The sequence below is a fragment of the Malaya genurostris genome, chromosome 1, assembly GCF_030247185.1.
Source record: "Malaya genurostris strain Urasoe2022 chromosome 1, Malgen_1.1, whole genome shotgun sequence".
In the NCBI taxonomy this organism is placed as follows: domain Eukaryota; kingdom Metazoa; phylum Arthropoda; class Insecta; order Diptera; family Culicidae; genus Malaya; species Malaya genurostris.
In genome coordinates this window covers 137,430,749-137,446,456 of record NC_080570.1, presented here as the reverse complement: position 1 = coordinate 137,446,456, position 15,708 = coordinate 137,430,749, and the positions used below count along the sequence as shown (strand labels likewise).

General features: G+C 36.6%; 1 protein-coding gene across 1 annotated transcript in view; it reads left to right on the top strand.

Annotated features, from left to right (window-relative positions):
- Nucleotides 1-2,504: 2,504 nt before the first annotated feature.
- Nucleotides 2,505-15,708, top strand: part of LOC131425893 (CKLF-like MARVEL transmembrane domain-containing protein 4) — a 35,581-nt gene continuing 22,377 nt past the window's right edge. Inside the window, exon 1 of the mRNA XM_058588149.1 lies at nucleotides 2,505-3,459. Coding sequence (XP_058444132.1) covers nucleotides 3,298-3,459 — 162 coding nt within the window. The 5' untranslated portion in view covers nucleotides 2,505-3,297. The remainder of the gene's footprint in view (nucleotides 3,460-15,708) is intronic.

Genomic DNA, 15,708 nt, shown 5'->3' with positions numbered 1-15,708 from the left:
AATCGGCTGCAAAGTCTGTTGAAACAGAAAGGCCAAATTCCACAAGAGGAATGTAATGCCAAGACTTTTAGACTGTTTTACTTCCAGCTGTTTGATACCGATGATGATGTTCATGCATTAGCAATAAAACGCTTTTTGACATGAATTTAATATATGAAAGTAACAGGAGCGAAGGGTTTCAAACACACAGAACGCGCTGCGATTGAATGGTGCGTTTGAATTACCGTCGCAAAATTCCAATTCCCAGCGGTGAGCTTGGGTGCATGCGCATATAAATTGACTAAAATTTTCGCAAATCAATAACATTGTTCGAATTGATTCAGCTATTTGCAATGTCTAAAACAAATAAAACCGATTTATTTTTCAACTAACAGAATTTTGTTTCAATAACAACACCAGTTATTTCAACTAAGATATTTGTTGAAATTGAAAGGTATGTGTCCTCACTAATTGACAGCATTTTTGTCGTGAATACGACTTACTGTACTATGGGGTGCCTTGTCAAAATTTACCCTCTGAGAGAGTGATAAGTTTTTGATCGTGAGTATCTCTTGTTGTATCTAACGAATCAACATAATTTTTGCTACATGCCATCGGAAATATGATCACAATTTTATGATAAAACTATCAGTTGTGTGACATAATCTCAAATAATTCAAAATTAAACTTTTCTGAAATGTTTGGTATAAACGAGTATCAAAGAGGATAATTCATATGGCGCGTTTGCCTTTCTCGTATTTTTAAAGCTCATAGCTCAATGATCTGTGAAAGGATTTATATATTCTAACTACCAATAGAATCGAAATTTTTCAACTTAAACGTGTATAGCAAAAGCATTGAAGTATTTCAATAGTACACTATTGAAAAACCTATCTCATTTGACCCATGTCAACACCAGCCAATCAGAACGCGTTCTGAGGAAGAGAACAAAATATCTGCTGCTGTACAATAAATTGTTCGAGAAAAATGTTCCGAAAAGTGGTGAATATCGTAGTGAGTTCCTCAATTTGGTCCTTCTGAATGCTAGAAACGAATCCCTACAGCATATTGATATTTTCTTTCAATAAATTATACAAATCCGAAATGAAATAATCGACATTAAAATTCTGTATGCGGCTATTTTTATAGCCGTTAGGACCGCCCATTAGTGAAAAAGCTACAAACGAAATCAGGTAAACACAAGCCTCTCAACGAAAATTAGTTTACTTTGGATTCTATCGCCGCTGCGAGCAGATGTGTTTTGTTTCGTTTGCAAAGCTAGTTTCGCTTCCGAAAAGAGCGATTACGCCACAGCTGCCAGTTATTTACATTGGTGAAAAAGCAACGGTGTGGAGAGCATTACATAAAATCAGCCGTTCTAATGGCTCTAAAAGATTTCTAAAGAACTATTGGGATTTGTTGTTCGCAAATCGAAAGGAAATATCCTCAGTTTAGTGCAAATCTAGAACTGTTTGATTTGATTTTTGCACTTTTCGCTGTGTGAAATTCACAGTAATCTAGATCAAGTGAAGCCTTCTTTGTTTTTGCGTAAAATGTGCAAAATGGAAATGCTTGTATAATTCATACAATTGATCAACTAATTGATATTCGGAAGTGTTAAGAAACATGTCAGTGGTTTTCGTATTCACGACATCCAGTTATGTCTCTGACATTACCCACCCGCCTTTTTTTCAAACAGTTAAATTAGTTGTTTCAACCATCGTTTCTGCTAATTGAAAAACAAAAATGACAGTTTAGTTAAAACAACAATCGATTAGTTGTACCAAATTTTAACCAATCGAATTCAGAAAATCAACTAATATTCTGGTTGAAATGGGATCGCGGGTGGTTCCGTCAGTTGTTGTAATTTACTTTCAATAATTAATTTGATCCGTTCTTGAAAAAAATGGTGTTCGGCATCTCGATAATCTCAATCATAAAATTCTAAGCAGACTCGAGTGTGTTCAATCTGGACTGATTTCTACAGTAACGGATAAAACAGAATGACAAATTAATATAATGGACCTATGATCTTGCTTACACAGATCGGAAAGGCAAATGAAGCTTCGCGAGTAAATACACAATTTGTAGTATGACAGCTACCCTACGCTACTGGAGAGATTCAATCATTCAAATGCTGCAAAGTACTTGAAAGCAATTGACTCCTGTTAACAAGGTCATACCGTCGCACAGTTCGAACAATTAGATCACCGAAGAGTAATCAGCGAATTAAAAGCATAAATTAACCAGAGATGTGGTCCCACGTCAAAAATAAAAAGCAACAACGATTTAGTTTCTTCGAGACCTCTCTCGATAAACCGTCCGCTCAGAAGAGAAAACCCTTTTCATTCTGCTACGAAAAAACAGTGCGCAGCTCAAAAACAAAAACACCTAGCGAACTAAACTTCAAAACAGAGAGGAGATTTCGTGTGAGTAATGCCGGGTCGAACCGGGATTGGAGCGCTCGCTCCCCCGGAGAAGCAACTTCACTTGAGTTGAGTCTGATATCGAAGCGTGGGGCCAGGTCAGTATCGAACGCACGGTTCCCGCGAGTGGAGGTTTGAAGTAATATTGTTGTAGCTTATTCAGGTGAAGTGGAATTTGTCAAGTTAGTAGAAGCAACAACAGCAGGGGAAAAAAAAGAGCGAGAGGGAGCGAGCCGAGAAGAAACAGGTCTTCTGTTCCGGTGCAAAGAAGACAAAAATACAGCACACCTGTTTTTTTTTTTTACTATCTCGACACATTCGTGGTTGTATCAATTTTCAGTGTTTGAACGGAACAGAGAAGAAAAAAAGTCCGAGGAGAAAATGCATATTTAATCAAAGTTGATAATTTAGTCGGTTGGGTGTCTAAGTTGGTCAATTGGAGAGGTTGTCACCAGAAGGTACCGAGCAAAGTGAGTAGAGTGGTTATTTCGAGTGTCGCTACTAGAAGTAGAATTACATTCCTGACGACGGGCCGTGTAGACTTTCCTGGTACGCTTGTCGTGTTTGGGTGCGTAGCGTAGAACTACGCTTCAAAAATAGATCCCTGCTCGATCGAATACAGACAGAGAGCGGAGTGGTGGTTGAGCGACGGAACGCGCCGGATTGGAGAGGTGGAGTGTCACAGCAGCAGCAGCAGCAGCCGGGGGAGGCAGCAACGATCGCACACGGGCCTAGTGCGTGTAGAAGTTCGGAGAAAGTTTTGTGGTCAAACTACTGCTGCTCTGGACCTTTTGCCTGGGTTTTTGTATAGCGGTTCGCGTATACACGAGTGGGGGGTTGAGCCAACAGTCGGAGTTAGCCGGAGTTGGAATAGTAGGCGCAGCGATAAACCATGATGACAGAAACCGTGGTAACGGTTGATCAGTCACAGGCGACACCTGGTGCCAATGCAGCCCACCAGACACAGGCCAAGCCGGACAACAGTCTCAACTGGATCAAGTTCAATGTGCAGTACTTCCAGTCGATTCCGGGCATGCTGAAGCTGGTGCAGTTGGTGAGTGTGCTTTTGATATTGTATCGTTGTTCTGTTTTAATTCAATATGGTAAATAATTATCAATGTCTTGATTGTTTACCATGACCTGGACGTTTATTATATGTAGAATAGATCTACAATCCTTGAAATTGAGTAATATTCGCATATTCGCGATAATTGTCATTGTACTCAATTTTACCCTGATAATGACAATTGACAAAATCCTGACCAGCACCCCAACTGGCAAAAATCTCTATCCGATGAACTCCTATTATGGGTATAAACTTTCGATGATATAACCTTCCTGTCTCCGCGACTGCGAGCGGTGACCGCTGACAAAAAAAAAAACAGTATTCGAAATGTTTGTTTTTGTTTGGGGTCTGCGACATGCCGACCAAAACAAATAGTAGCAGCAACGACAACAACAACAACAAAAAACGTGCGAATCGAAAGTCTTGTATTTGGGCTGGAAACAGGTTTCTTTTTTTTGAGCTCTAATATTTGAAATCAATTTCACCAACTGTGACCAGTTTGCAAAGTAACGAAGCTTTCTTGTTGATGGAAACTAATTGATTACCCAAGTAGCAATCCGCAACTAGTTCTGATACGACAAAGTCCAAACTATGTTGCAACAAGAGCACGAATATGTTTTTTATGTTATACTGGTTAAAACATGGTGACAGCAGTGTTTCTTTATAACGTAAACATTGAACTAACTATCATTTGTAAGTTATCGTTACTTGATTCTAACATATCTTTAATCACAGCTATGCTTTTAGCTACTAGTTGAAAAAAGGTTCATTTTCCGTTGCGAAATCATTATAAATACGTAAGCGTATATGTAAATCGTTACTGTGAATTGATGTAGTAATAACTTAGATATTATAAGATTATAACATATAATTTCTTCATTGATTCAGATAGTTATCGGTAGGTTTTCCCAACGTTATGATAACGAAAATGCAAACAAAACAACTTTTGTTGGCTCGAATATGGCGAACACAATATGGAGTCTCAAGAAGTGTATGAAACATAAATAAAACCAGGATAATACTTGTTTCAAAACTACTTTTTGCCGAAAATAGTGAAAGGCAGAATAGTCATTTTTGTTCTATGCACTGTTATAAACACGAAGAAAATAATATTGGGATTGAACATCGATTGTGATAATATTATAATTCTTATGATATATGATTTAAAAATGATGAGAAATCACTCTACTTGGAATAATTTTGAGCATTCTGAACATAGTGTTATTTTCCTGTTTTTTTGTTATATCTTTATAAACAGATTGATTGAAGGCGCATAAAAAACAGTTAAGTAAAATTTAATTCCGCTCGACAGTTTGAAAATCGTTGTGAAATTTGTACCTTGTATCAAGTTTGTGATTTAAAGTACTCTTCTGTTTTTTTATTGATGATAGAAAAGTGTTCTGTATTCATTCAATGTTTATAATGTCGATGGTGACTAAGTTTCAACTAGTTTAATTGAAAACAAGTTATTTTCAAGTTATGAAAAAATAAGTTCTTTCAGTATGACATTACAACGTAACGACAACTTATTTTTAGCCGACCTAACAACTAGTAGAAACTGCGCTTTTTGAGTCATGCAAGTGGTTAGATATTAGTAACAATCACTCAAATATCTGGTTGCAAACTAGTCACAAACAAGCTAGCGTAACAAAAATTGTTACTTGGGTAATAACTATTCACCGACGATTAGCCTTAAATTCATTTTTTGAAAACAAATCAGGCCGGTGCTTTGAAAACGGCCGGTTTAAAATAAGCAATATTCTTGATCTATTACACATTCCTTCGGTTAAATTTTGCCCATCTCAGTTTCAACAGACCGTACGTCAATTCTAAAAGCATACATAATCATTACCAGATCAGGGCTTGAACTTACGATAATTGGCTTGTAAGATCATCACGCATTTGAACCGGCAGCGGTTGGCCAACCAATTCTATAGTTCCACGACAAAAGGGCCAAACTGGGAATGAAAACGTCTCTTTGTTTATTTTTGTACTATGACAGCGCCATTACCGAATTTTCTTTAAAGTATTCAATATAAACCGAAACCTTGTGGTTTTAACTTGAAAGAGTAAAGTGTCAAATACAAAATCAATCCGGTAATTAGTGAAAGAAAAATTTAACAAAACGTAACTGTCATTTACGGTTAGGTTCTTTCGTTGTGGGGCTATAGAATTGTCAAATATATCTATGAAGAAGGTGTATTATGTAGATATGGTCGGTTAAGTTTGTTTTTGCCTTTCTCATATAGAAAGGCTAGGCAATCACTGAAAAAATCGACTTTTAATCGAGGTCCGGAGGGCCGAATTTCATATACCATTCAACTCAGCTCGACGAACTGAGCATATGTCTGTGAACTGAGCAAATGTCTGTGAGTGTATGTATGTAACCAAAATATGCACTCACTTTTTTCGGAGATGGCTAAACCGATTTTCACAAACTACAATTCAAATAAAAGGTCTCATGGTCCCATGGCCTGCTATTGAATTTCATCCCGATCGGACTTCCGGTTCCGGAGATATAGGATGATATACACCAAAAAAATGGAAAACATATACACTCACTTTTCTCAGAGATGGCTAAACCGATTTTCACAAACTTAGATTCAAATGAAAGGCCAAATGGTGCCATAATCTGCTATTGAATTTCATTTAGATCCGACTTCTGGTTCCTGTGTTACATGATAATGTGTGAAAATTAGAGAAAAAGTGTGCACGCAATTTTCTCTAAAACGGCTCAACCGATTTTCACAAACTAGGATTTAAATGAAAGGTTATATAGTTTCCTAAAAATTTACTTACGATAATTGGCTTAACATTTATCTACATTGAAACATTTTATCCGGATCCGACTTTCGGTTCCGGAACTAAAGCATGATGAATGGAAAATTACCAATATCATTACTATTTTTTCACGAACGATGGTCAAAAATAGGTACAAATCCCATAAAACTGTCTGATAAATTCTTCTAGTTTGCAGAGTTTGTTAGTTTGTGGGCATAAAAGCTTAATTAGGTCCTACTGGTCCCCCCTTTTGCTGTTCCGGAAGCACTGAAAGAGGTGAAGAAAAACTTCAAAAAATAGAACCAACTTCGGTTTCTCATCGATGCTTGAGCCGATTTCCATAAATTTGTTGATTTGAATTGAAGCTCATATTATCTTTAAAGCTACTGTGAAATTTCATCCGGATGAGTGTCAAAGTTTTGAAATCGCCATATAGATGGAAAATATGTACAACACGAAAAAGAGAAGAAAGAAGAAGAAAACATAAAACGAATGATGCGTGCTTTGTTCTATTTCGTACACGCTATGAAGAAACGGTTACGGATGTCTGCTACTGGTGTGTGATATTGGTAGAAGACGGTGCTGCGGTTGATGAGAATTTTAGCTATTCTATGATAAGTGCGACCGAAAGAATAAACAAATGTCATTGAATTCAAATTTATTTGAAAAAATATGCAATTTTCACAGCCAGTAACATTGAAAACTGCAAAAAAGGAACCACACTCGCTTTCCTTCAAGATGGCCAAATCGATTTTCACAAACTTATAGGTTCACAGGAAAAGACTTACAGTTTCATACGGAATTTCTAGATTTCTTGTTGATACTACTTCCAGTACCGGAACTACAGGGGAAACAGGATTTGTCAAGGGGAGGACGCTTGGAACAATGTGCCAGTCACACATTAATACAATGCGTTGGTGCATTTATCAATATTGGCTCTTTCGTTTTCATACAGTTGCACAGCTGCGACACACAAAGGGCTCAGTTTTGACAAGTAGCTGTTTCATGGGGCACAGCGTGGCACACTTATGCTCACATTATATTACATGTTTTTTAAAGGCACAATATACGAGGTCTGTTCAAAAAGTTCCCGGAATTTTTTAATTGCGCGCGTCTGGAGAGTCCGGTGGTCATTTTTTTTTATTGTGTTGGTACATATGTCCCTAATGTATGGTAAAATTTTCAGCTGTATTCATTGTTTACATTCTGTCTTGTAGCGGCTGGTGTAGACGTGTTTTTTTGAGCTCGGCGATTTTTGTCTTGGTGACGTTGGGTGCTTCCACGTGGATGATTGTGCTTTTGTTTCGACATCATAACCGTACACCCATGTTTCATCACCAGTTATGACCCTTTCAAGTAAATTTGGATCGTCGTTGACGTCGTTTAACAGCTCCTGAGCGATGGTAATGCGTTTGTTTTTTGATCAAAATTCAGCAGTTTTGGAACGAATTTTGCTGCCACTCGTTTCATGCCCAAAACATTTGAAAAAATATGATGGCATGAGCCAACTGATATGCCAACTTCATCAGTAGTGATTCGGTGATCATCCATAATCATTTTTTCCACTTTTCCCACATTTTCATCGATTATTGAAAATGTCGATTATTGTCTTCGCGGCCATCTTGGAAACGCTTATACCACTCGTGAACACATGTTTTTTTCATAGCAGACTCACCGTAGGCTCTCTGTAACATTTCGCACACTTGGTTACACTTTATTTCAATTTTCACGCAAAATGTAATACAAATTCTTTGACTCTTCCATTGTTTAAACTAACATTGTTTTAAACATCCATTGTTTAAACTAACAAAAATCGCCGAGCTCAAAAAAACACGTATACACCAGCCGCTACAAGACAGAATGTAAACAATGAATACAGCTGAAAATTTCACCATACATTAGGGACATATGTACCAACACAATACAAAAAAAAATTTGACCACCGGACTCTCCAAACGCGCGCAATTAAAAAATTTTGGGAACTTTTTGAACAGACCTCGTATAACACCGGTCTCCGGAGCTTCGATCAAAAGTCGGAATTCGCAGCAGTTCTATTACCTTTCTGTAGAGAAAGGCAAAACTAAATTAGCCTCAAACCGTACCAACTCATAAAAATACCCAGAATGAAAGAAGGAGTGGTTAGTACAGCCTGCAGAAAAAAAATATAATAGAAGAAGAATACGCTTAAAGACAGAACTCGAACCTGCGTTCTTATGCATTCCGTGCATACGTGCTACCATTTCGCCACCCTAAGGCTTGTGATAGACACGGCTCTAACACACGACTGGATATTTGAACAGTATCAGCTAATGTCAATAGTTTCAAGAGTTTAGACATCTGTCATTATTTTTCAGTTCATTTGCCTACCAAAAAAATCGAAGACAAACAGTTGGAGGCATTACTCGATGAAGATCATTCAAACAAAAAACATGCTCTCAATAGAAAACAATAGTATTTTTCACTCAATAAAGAACCATCTTCGAAATAAAAGTTTTCTAGCTCATAAAATGATAGTTTTTTACTTTCTACAAAGAAAAATTAACAAAAGCTTTCAAATGTACCAACGATCTTCTTAAATTACCCAACGTCATTTTTTCTGTGTTTCTCTGTCGACTGTAAATGTCAAGCGAATTGAATACTAAGTGTCATACATTTGAAGTTAATTTACTGTTTGGTGAATTTGATTTGAATAAGATTTAAAAAGACTTACGCTTACAATTGAAGTGTCGAGTTAAGTGCGACGAAATTAGTTGTAAAACACTTCGGTTCAACGTGTCGATTTTTACCAGTGTAGCATTAACCACACAACCAACGTTGTTAAGTATACTGATTTATCGTATTTTATACAGATTTTTGACCTCTGTACCGCAATACAGATATGTACTCCCAAAATAAACCGATAATTCACGGATCCACGGATCATATAGTTAAATACCGATTTTGATTTTCAGCTTTGATAGACATGAGAAAAGATTGCCGTGGGACCCTTTTTCTGATTACCTAAATGAGCTTTGGTCAAATTTTCTTGGTACTTATGTAGCAGAGATTCTGATATCGATGGTAGAGATAGATTTTTGCGTTGAATACAGATTTTTGAAAAATTACCTGGCAACGCTGCAGCAAAAGGAACGGTACAGTAGGATAAACAGTGTGTCCAGATATTAAATGATTCAAGCTTTATCTTTTCTTCGGTTTGGATTGCATCCAGAGAAGCCATGTCTGAAGAATTGTCTACAAATTTGAAAATTTCTGAAAAAAGAGCTGCAGACTTTTTAAAATCATGATTTTTTCAGACATTCATCAAAATTTACTTTTTAAATCACCGCTTTTTATTTTACTCGCCAAATGAATTTCGCGTTCCATTCTTTATAGAGAACTTGAGTCCGCAGATTTCTATTCGAGTTTTCAGACTTTTTCAGTCGTACTTGAAGATATTTGAAAAGTTTACCTGGCATCTCTGATTTAATCATCAAAATATCACTTGTTTTGATAATCACGTACTGAAGTTATGAACAGTTCCGCTATCATTATTTTACACCTAGTTTGGATTCAATGATCTGCAGAGATGTCAAGTTTCTCATATAGAGGTGCAGACATTTTGCAAAACTACTACTTTTGAAAATCGAGGTTTTCGCAGACATCCGTAAAAATTTACAGCCTTTGGAATTGCCATGCCGTTTTTTTTTATGCTCGCCAAATCAGTTTTGTGTTTCACATTTTATAGAGAAATGACTGCACTGCACTGCTAAAAATCAATACTTTTTGTAATAGTGTTTAGTGCATTATAAAAGGTGATTTTTTTTAGGTTAGGATTTTCATGCATTAGTATTTGCTCAGATTTTTTGAGGTTATGATTTTCATGCATTATTATTTGCTCAGTATGCTCTGACATTTCATCATGAATAGACTTACTAACGAGCAACGCTTGCAAATCATTGAATTTTATTACCAAAATCAGTGTTCGGTTCGAAATGTGTTTCGCGCTTTACGCCCGATTTATGGTCTACATAATTCTGGTTGAATGGCTACGTAAATAAGCAAAATTGCCGCATTTGGAGTGAAGAGCAACCAGAAGCCGTTCAAGAACTGCCCATGCATCCCGAAAAATGCACTGTTTGGTGTGGTTTGTACGCTGGTGGAATCATTGGACCGTATTTTTTCAAAGATGCTGTTGGACGCAACGTTACAGTGAATGGCGATCGCTATCGTTCGATGCTAACAAACTTTTTGTTGCCAAAAATGGAAGAACTGAACTTGGTTGACATGTGGTTTCAACAAGATGGCGCTACATGCCACACAGCTCGCGATTCTATGGCCATTTTGAGGGAAAACTTCGGAGAACAATTCATCTCAAGAAATGGACCGGTAAGTTGGCCACCAAGATCATGCAATTTGACGCCTTTAGACTATTTTTTGTGGGGCTACGTCAAGTCTAAAGTCTACAGAAATAAGCCAGTAACTATTCCAGCTTTGGAAGACAACATTTCCGAAGAAATTCGGGCTATTCCGGCCGAAATGCTCGAAAAAGTTGCCCAAAATTGGACTTTCCGAATGGACCACCTAAGACGCAGCCGCGGTCAACATTTAAATGAAATTATCTTCAAAAAGTAAATGTCATGTACCAATCTAACGTTTAAAATAAAGAACCGATGAGATTTTGCAAATTTTATGCGTTTTATTGTTTAAAAAAGTTCTCAAGCTCTTAAAAAATCACCCTTTAAAACACTTTTAAAATGGAACTTTTGAAAAGTGCATACAGTTTAGTGCATAATTATGAAGTATGTGGTCATATGACATGTGTGAGTGTTATCGCATTTGAATCTTAAGTGTGGACTTGTTGATATCGAATGCATTGAATACAAGACTAAAGTGCGTAATTTATAGCATCATCAATATCATAGTATGTCAGTTTAAAGTGCATTATTGATGTATATATGTTGTCTAAACAATCTTTATATACTCTGACATTTGCGGCAATATTAAGTGTCAAGCATATAGATAAAATGTTATGAAACAAATGGCAGCAATTCATCTGGTTTTGAACGACTCATTTTAGAGATTTTGAACAGTAAGTGGATTCTTATAAATTCCCGTTGAATTTCTCACAGACAAACATTAGCAAGTGACTGTTCCGTTTTATTTATTTTCTTTACTAATAATTACGAAACAAGTTCCATGTTCACAACTCTTTGTAAATGGAACGAAACCTGAAATTATCGAGTATCGGTTATTACTGCAAAATTTATGAAATTTTTCGTGACCGTGTCATAATAAGAGGAAAAGAAAGTAAACTCGCTTGCTAATGCCTTAATCAAGAACTGCTTTATTTTTATTTGCGTGACTCATAAAATGCGTTTGTTTTCAGGCAATGTAATTGTGGATCGTCAAACAACATCATTTGGTTCGTGGACTAGGATTTTTTTTGTCATTTGCTGAAAACGAAACTATTCTAAATAAATTATTTTAATGGAATAAGTATTATTTACATGTTATTTGAATATTAGGTATATTTAATTAATGAGTTCAATATGAAAATGTTCAATAGTTAGTAGTTAGTTTCATAGTTCAATATGAAAATTTATTCTACTTGATAATTAATTCTAAAACTTTTGAAATCTAAGCCTTTTCGTCAATTTAAATTTTTTTTCTGACATTCAAATTTCAAGTGTCGAGCCAATTGAATATTAAGTGTAATACATTTTGAATATATCTACTGCTTGATCGATGAAATTTAAGTGTAATATCATTAGGTTTTAATTTGATTCCATTTAAATTAGATTTGAATTGATTTACACTATCAATTTAATTATCAATCCATATGCGGCGAAATTAACTGTAAAACACATCAGTCTAACATGTCGATTTTTTTCAGTGTGGCATCTCTGCTGAGCTGCACAATGTAGGGTAACAAAAGTTTTTTATCCACTCTTATTCATTTGGGCCCGGCGCTCATAACTTTGGTTGTAATCCAAATGAAGTACATATTCATACTGTATATGTTAAAGAAAATTAATTTGGAATTTGGAAACAATTTTGACTTTCTCTGACACGATGTACTTCATTATGATTGCATCCAGAAATATGTACGCTGTAGTCGGACAAGGTTGTATGGGAAAAAAAAGGTGAAAAGGTGTATTTTATCGCTCCACCAAACTTTTTCTGTTCCTTTTGGGTCCCATAAGAACTATACAAAATTTTAGCTCGATGGATGAAACTATATTTTCGCGCCCGAGGTTTAAAGTTTGTATGAGATTTAGTATGGAGAAATTCACTTTTGTCGTGAATACGACTTACTTTACTATGGGGTGCCTTTTCAAAATTAGCCATATGGAAGAATGGGCAGAACTTAATCGTGAATATCTCGACTTGTATTAATGGTAGCAACATAATTCTTTCATCATTTCATCAAAAATATGATCAGGAATTTGGGATAATATTTTGAACAGTGTGAGATAACCACAAACAACTCAAAAAAGTTTTCTCAAAATTTCAAAATAATGCGGAAAACTCTTTACTTTCGCTTGGGTTTTTCGCACAAGGACGACGATTTTGAGGTAGTCAGACACATATCTTCAACTGAATGCGTATAAAAGGGGAACCGTGGTGAAAATCGATCATTTCTTTTCGTGCGTTCGATGGGAGCAGACGTCGTGGGAGTTAAACCTTCAACCAGCAGCGACGGAGAGAGCGCCTTCTGCGTGGTTAAAACCTCAAACGCTCAGGTAGCAGCTTTCATTCGCTTGCTGGCCTTCAAGGCGAGCAGACTGCCATCGCGAGAGTTAAACCATCAACCAGCAGCGAAGGAAAGAGCGCCTTTTGCGTGGTTAAAACCTCAAACGCTCAGGTAGCAGCTTTCATTCGCTTGCTGGCCTTCAAGGCGAGCAGACTGCCATCGCGGGAGTTAAACCATCAGCGACGGAGAGAGCACCTGCCATCATTTGGTTTTCGGTAGTCGTAACGAGAAGTTCAATTTTCAGATTTTAGTTCCGCAATATAGGTTTAGAATTCAGAGCCTGCGTGCTGAAACTGGATTCTGGAACTGTATTCCGGAACTAATTTGAGTTTCGAAATTGCAATTCTGGAATTGAAACTGGATTCTGAGTCTGTTATTGGTTCTAAATTTAGTTCTTGAACTCAGGATCCAGTTCTTTATTCCAGACTTCTTCTATTCGGTTCTTTTTAGAACTATAATAATACTCCTAAAGAATTATGCGGAAATTTACTTTACTGTACTCTATAAAACCCATTCTGGTAGTCATGCGAAAAATCGTCTTCATGTTTTAGAGCTTAGTTCTGGAATATGGGTTTAGAATTCAGAGTCTGCGTGCTGAACTAATTCAAATCGTCACCATTTTTTTATTATAAAGAACTATACTGCTTATTTCATAGTATTTAAGTGCGTTTCAGAATGTTTAATGTAACTAATCTGTAATTTAGTCTAGGCGCATCGTTTAAATTTCTAGTAATGAAAGAGGGGAAAGTTGCACAATTCAAACAATCGATGAACTACCAATTCGAATTCGGAAGCATAAATAAAGTGTGTCATATTCGTATTCACGACATCCAGTTATGTCTCTGACATTACACACCCGTACTTTTTTCATAGCAGACTCACCGTAGGCTCTCTGTAACATTTCGCACACTTGGTTACACTTTATTTCATTTTTCACGCAAAATTTAATACAAATTCTTTGACTCTTCAATTCTTCCATTGTTTAAACTAACAAAAATCGCCGAGCACAAAAAACACGTCTACACCAGCCGCTACAAGACAGAATGTAAACAATGAATACAGCTGAAAATTTCACCATATATTAGGGACATATGTACCAACACAATAAAAAAAATTTTGACCACCGGACTCTCCAGACGCGCGCAATTAAAAAATTCCGGGAACTTTTTGAACAGACCTCGTAGTTTGTGTTAAGCGACTCTCCCCTTGGGATTTGTAGAGTTTGTTACATTAGTTGTTTTAGTGAATTTCACAGTAATATTTTTGATGTTATAAGTAATATGAAAAAGGCATCGTTACACCACTAGGTGGATTGAAACAGGTTTTTGTCGTGAATACGACTTACTTTACTATGGGGCGCCTTTTCAAAATTACCCATATGGAAGAATGGGCAGAACTTAATCGTGAATATCTCGACTTGTATTAATGGTAGCAACATAATTCTTTCACCATTTCATCAAAAATATGATCAGGAATTCAGGATAATATTTTGAACAGTGTGCGATAACCACAAACAACTCAAAAATTAAGTTTTCTTAAAATTTGAAAACAACGCGGAAAACACCTTACTTTTGCTTGGGTTTTTCGCGCAAGGACGACGATTTTGAGGTAGTCAGGCACATATCTTCAACTGAATGCGTATAAAAGGGGAACCGTGGTCGAAAATCGATCATTTCTTTTCGTGCGTTCGATGGAAGCAGACGTCGTGGGAGTGGAATCATCAACCAGCAGCGACGGACCAAATTGAGTTCCTCAATTTGGTCCTTGTGAATGCTAGAACCGAATCCCTACAGCATATTAATAATTTCTTTCAATAAATTATGCAAATCCGAAATGAAATAATCGACAATTAAATTCTGTATGCGGCTATTTTTATAGCCGTTAGGACCGCCCATTAGTGAAAAAGCTACAAACGAAATCACATAAAAGGAAATCTCTTAACAAAAATTCAATCAGTTTGGATTGTATCGCCACTGCGAGCTGATGTGTTTTGTGTCGTCTGCACGCTTTCGACAAGAGCGATTACGTCACAGCTGCCAGTCATTAGCATTGGGAAAAAAAAACAACGGTGGAGAGCATTGCACAATATCAGCCGTTCTAATGGCTCTAAAAGTTTTCTAAAGAACTATTAGGATTTGTTGTTTGCAAATCGTAGGGAAATATCCTCAGTTTACTGCAAATAGTTTGCTTAGATTTGTGCACTTTTCGCTGTGTGAAATTCACAGTAATCGAGATCAAGTGAAGCTTTCTTTGTTTTTGCGAAAAATGTGATAAAGGGGAATGCGTGCATAATTCATACAATTGATATTCGCAAGTGTTAAGGAACATGTCAGTTGTTTTCGTATTCACGACATCCAGTTATGTCTCTGACATTACCCACCCGCCTTTTTTTTTTATTTCTAATCGGGCATGGGTTGCATTTGGGCTTAAGAATTCCCATACTCTACCGAGAATCGTTTCTCTTTAAAATAGATATTTACAGGTGACTAATCGTTCGTTTCCGGAAATATTCGTTCCATCTCGAAAGAATTTAGAAGTAAGCTCCTAGAGTTTTACATAAATGTCATCACCAGTAGATTACGGACAGGAATGACAGATCCCATGTGTCACATTTAAAGGAATTTTCTATCTGCACTCCAAAAAAATTTACGAATTTACGGAATTTTACGGGTGACTTTATCCCTCATACGATGTAATTCGTAAAGACCTAATTTGTCAAACGA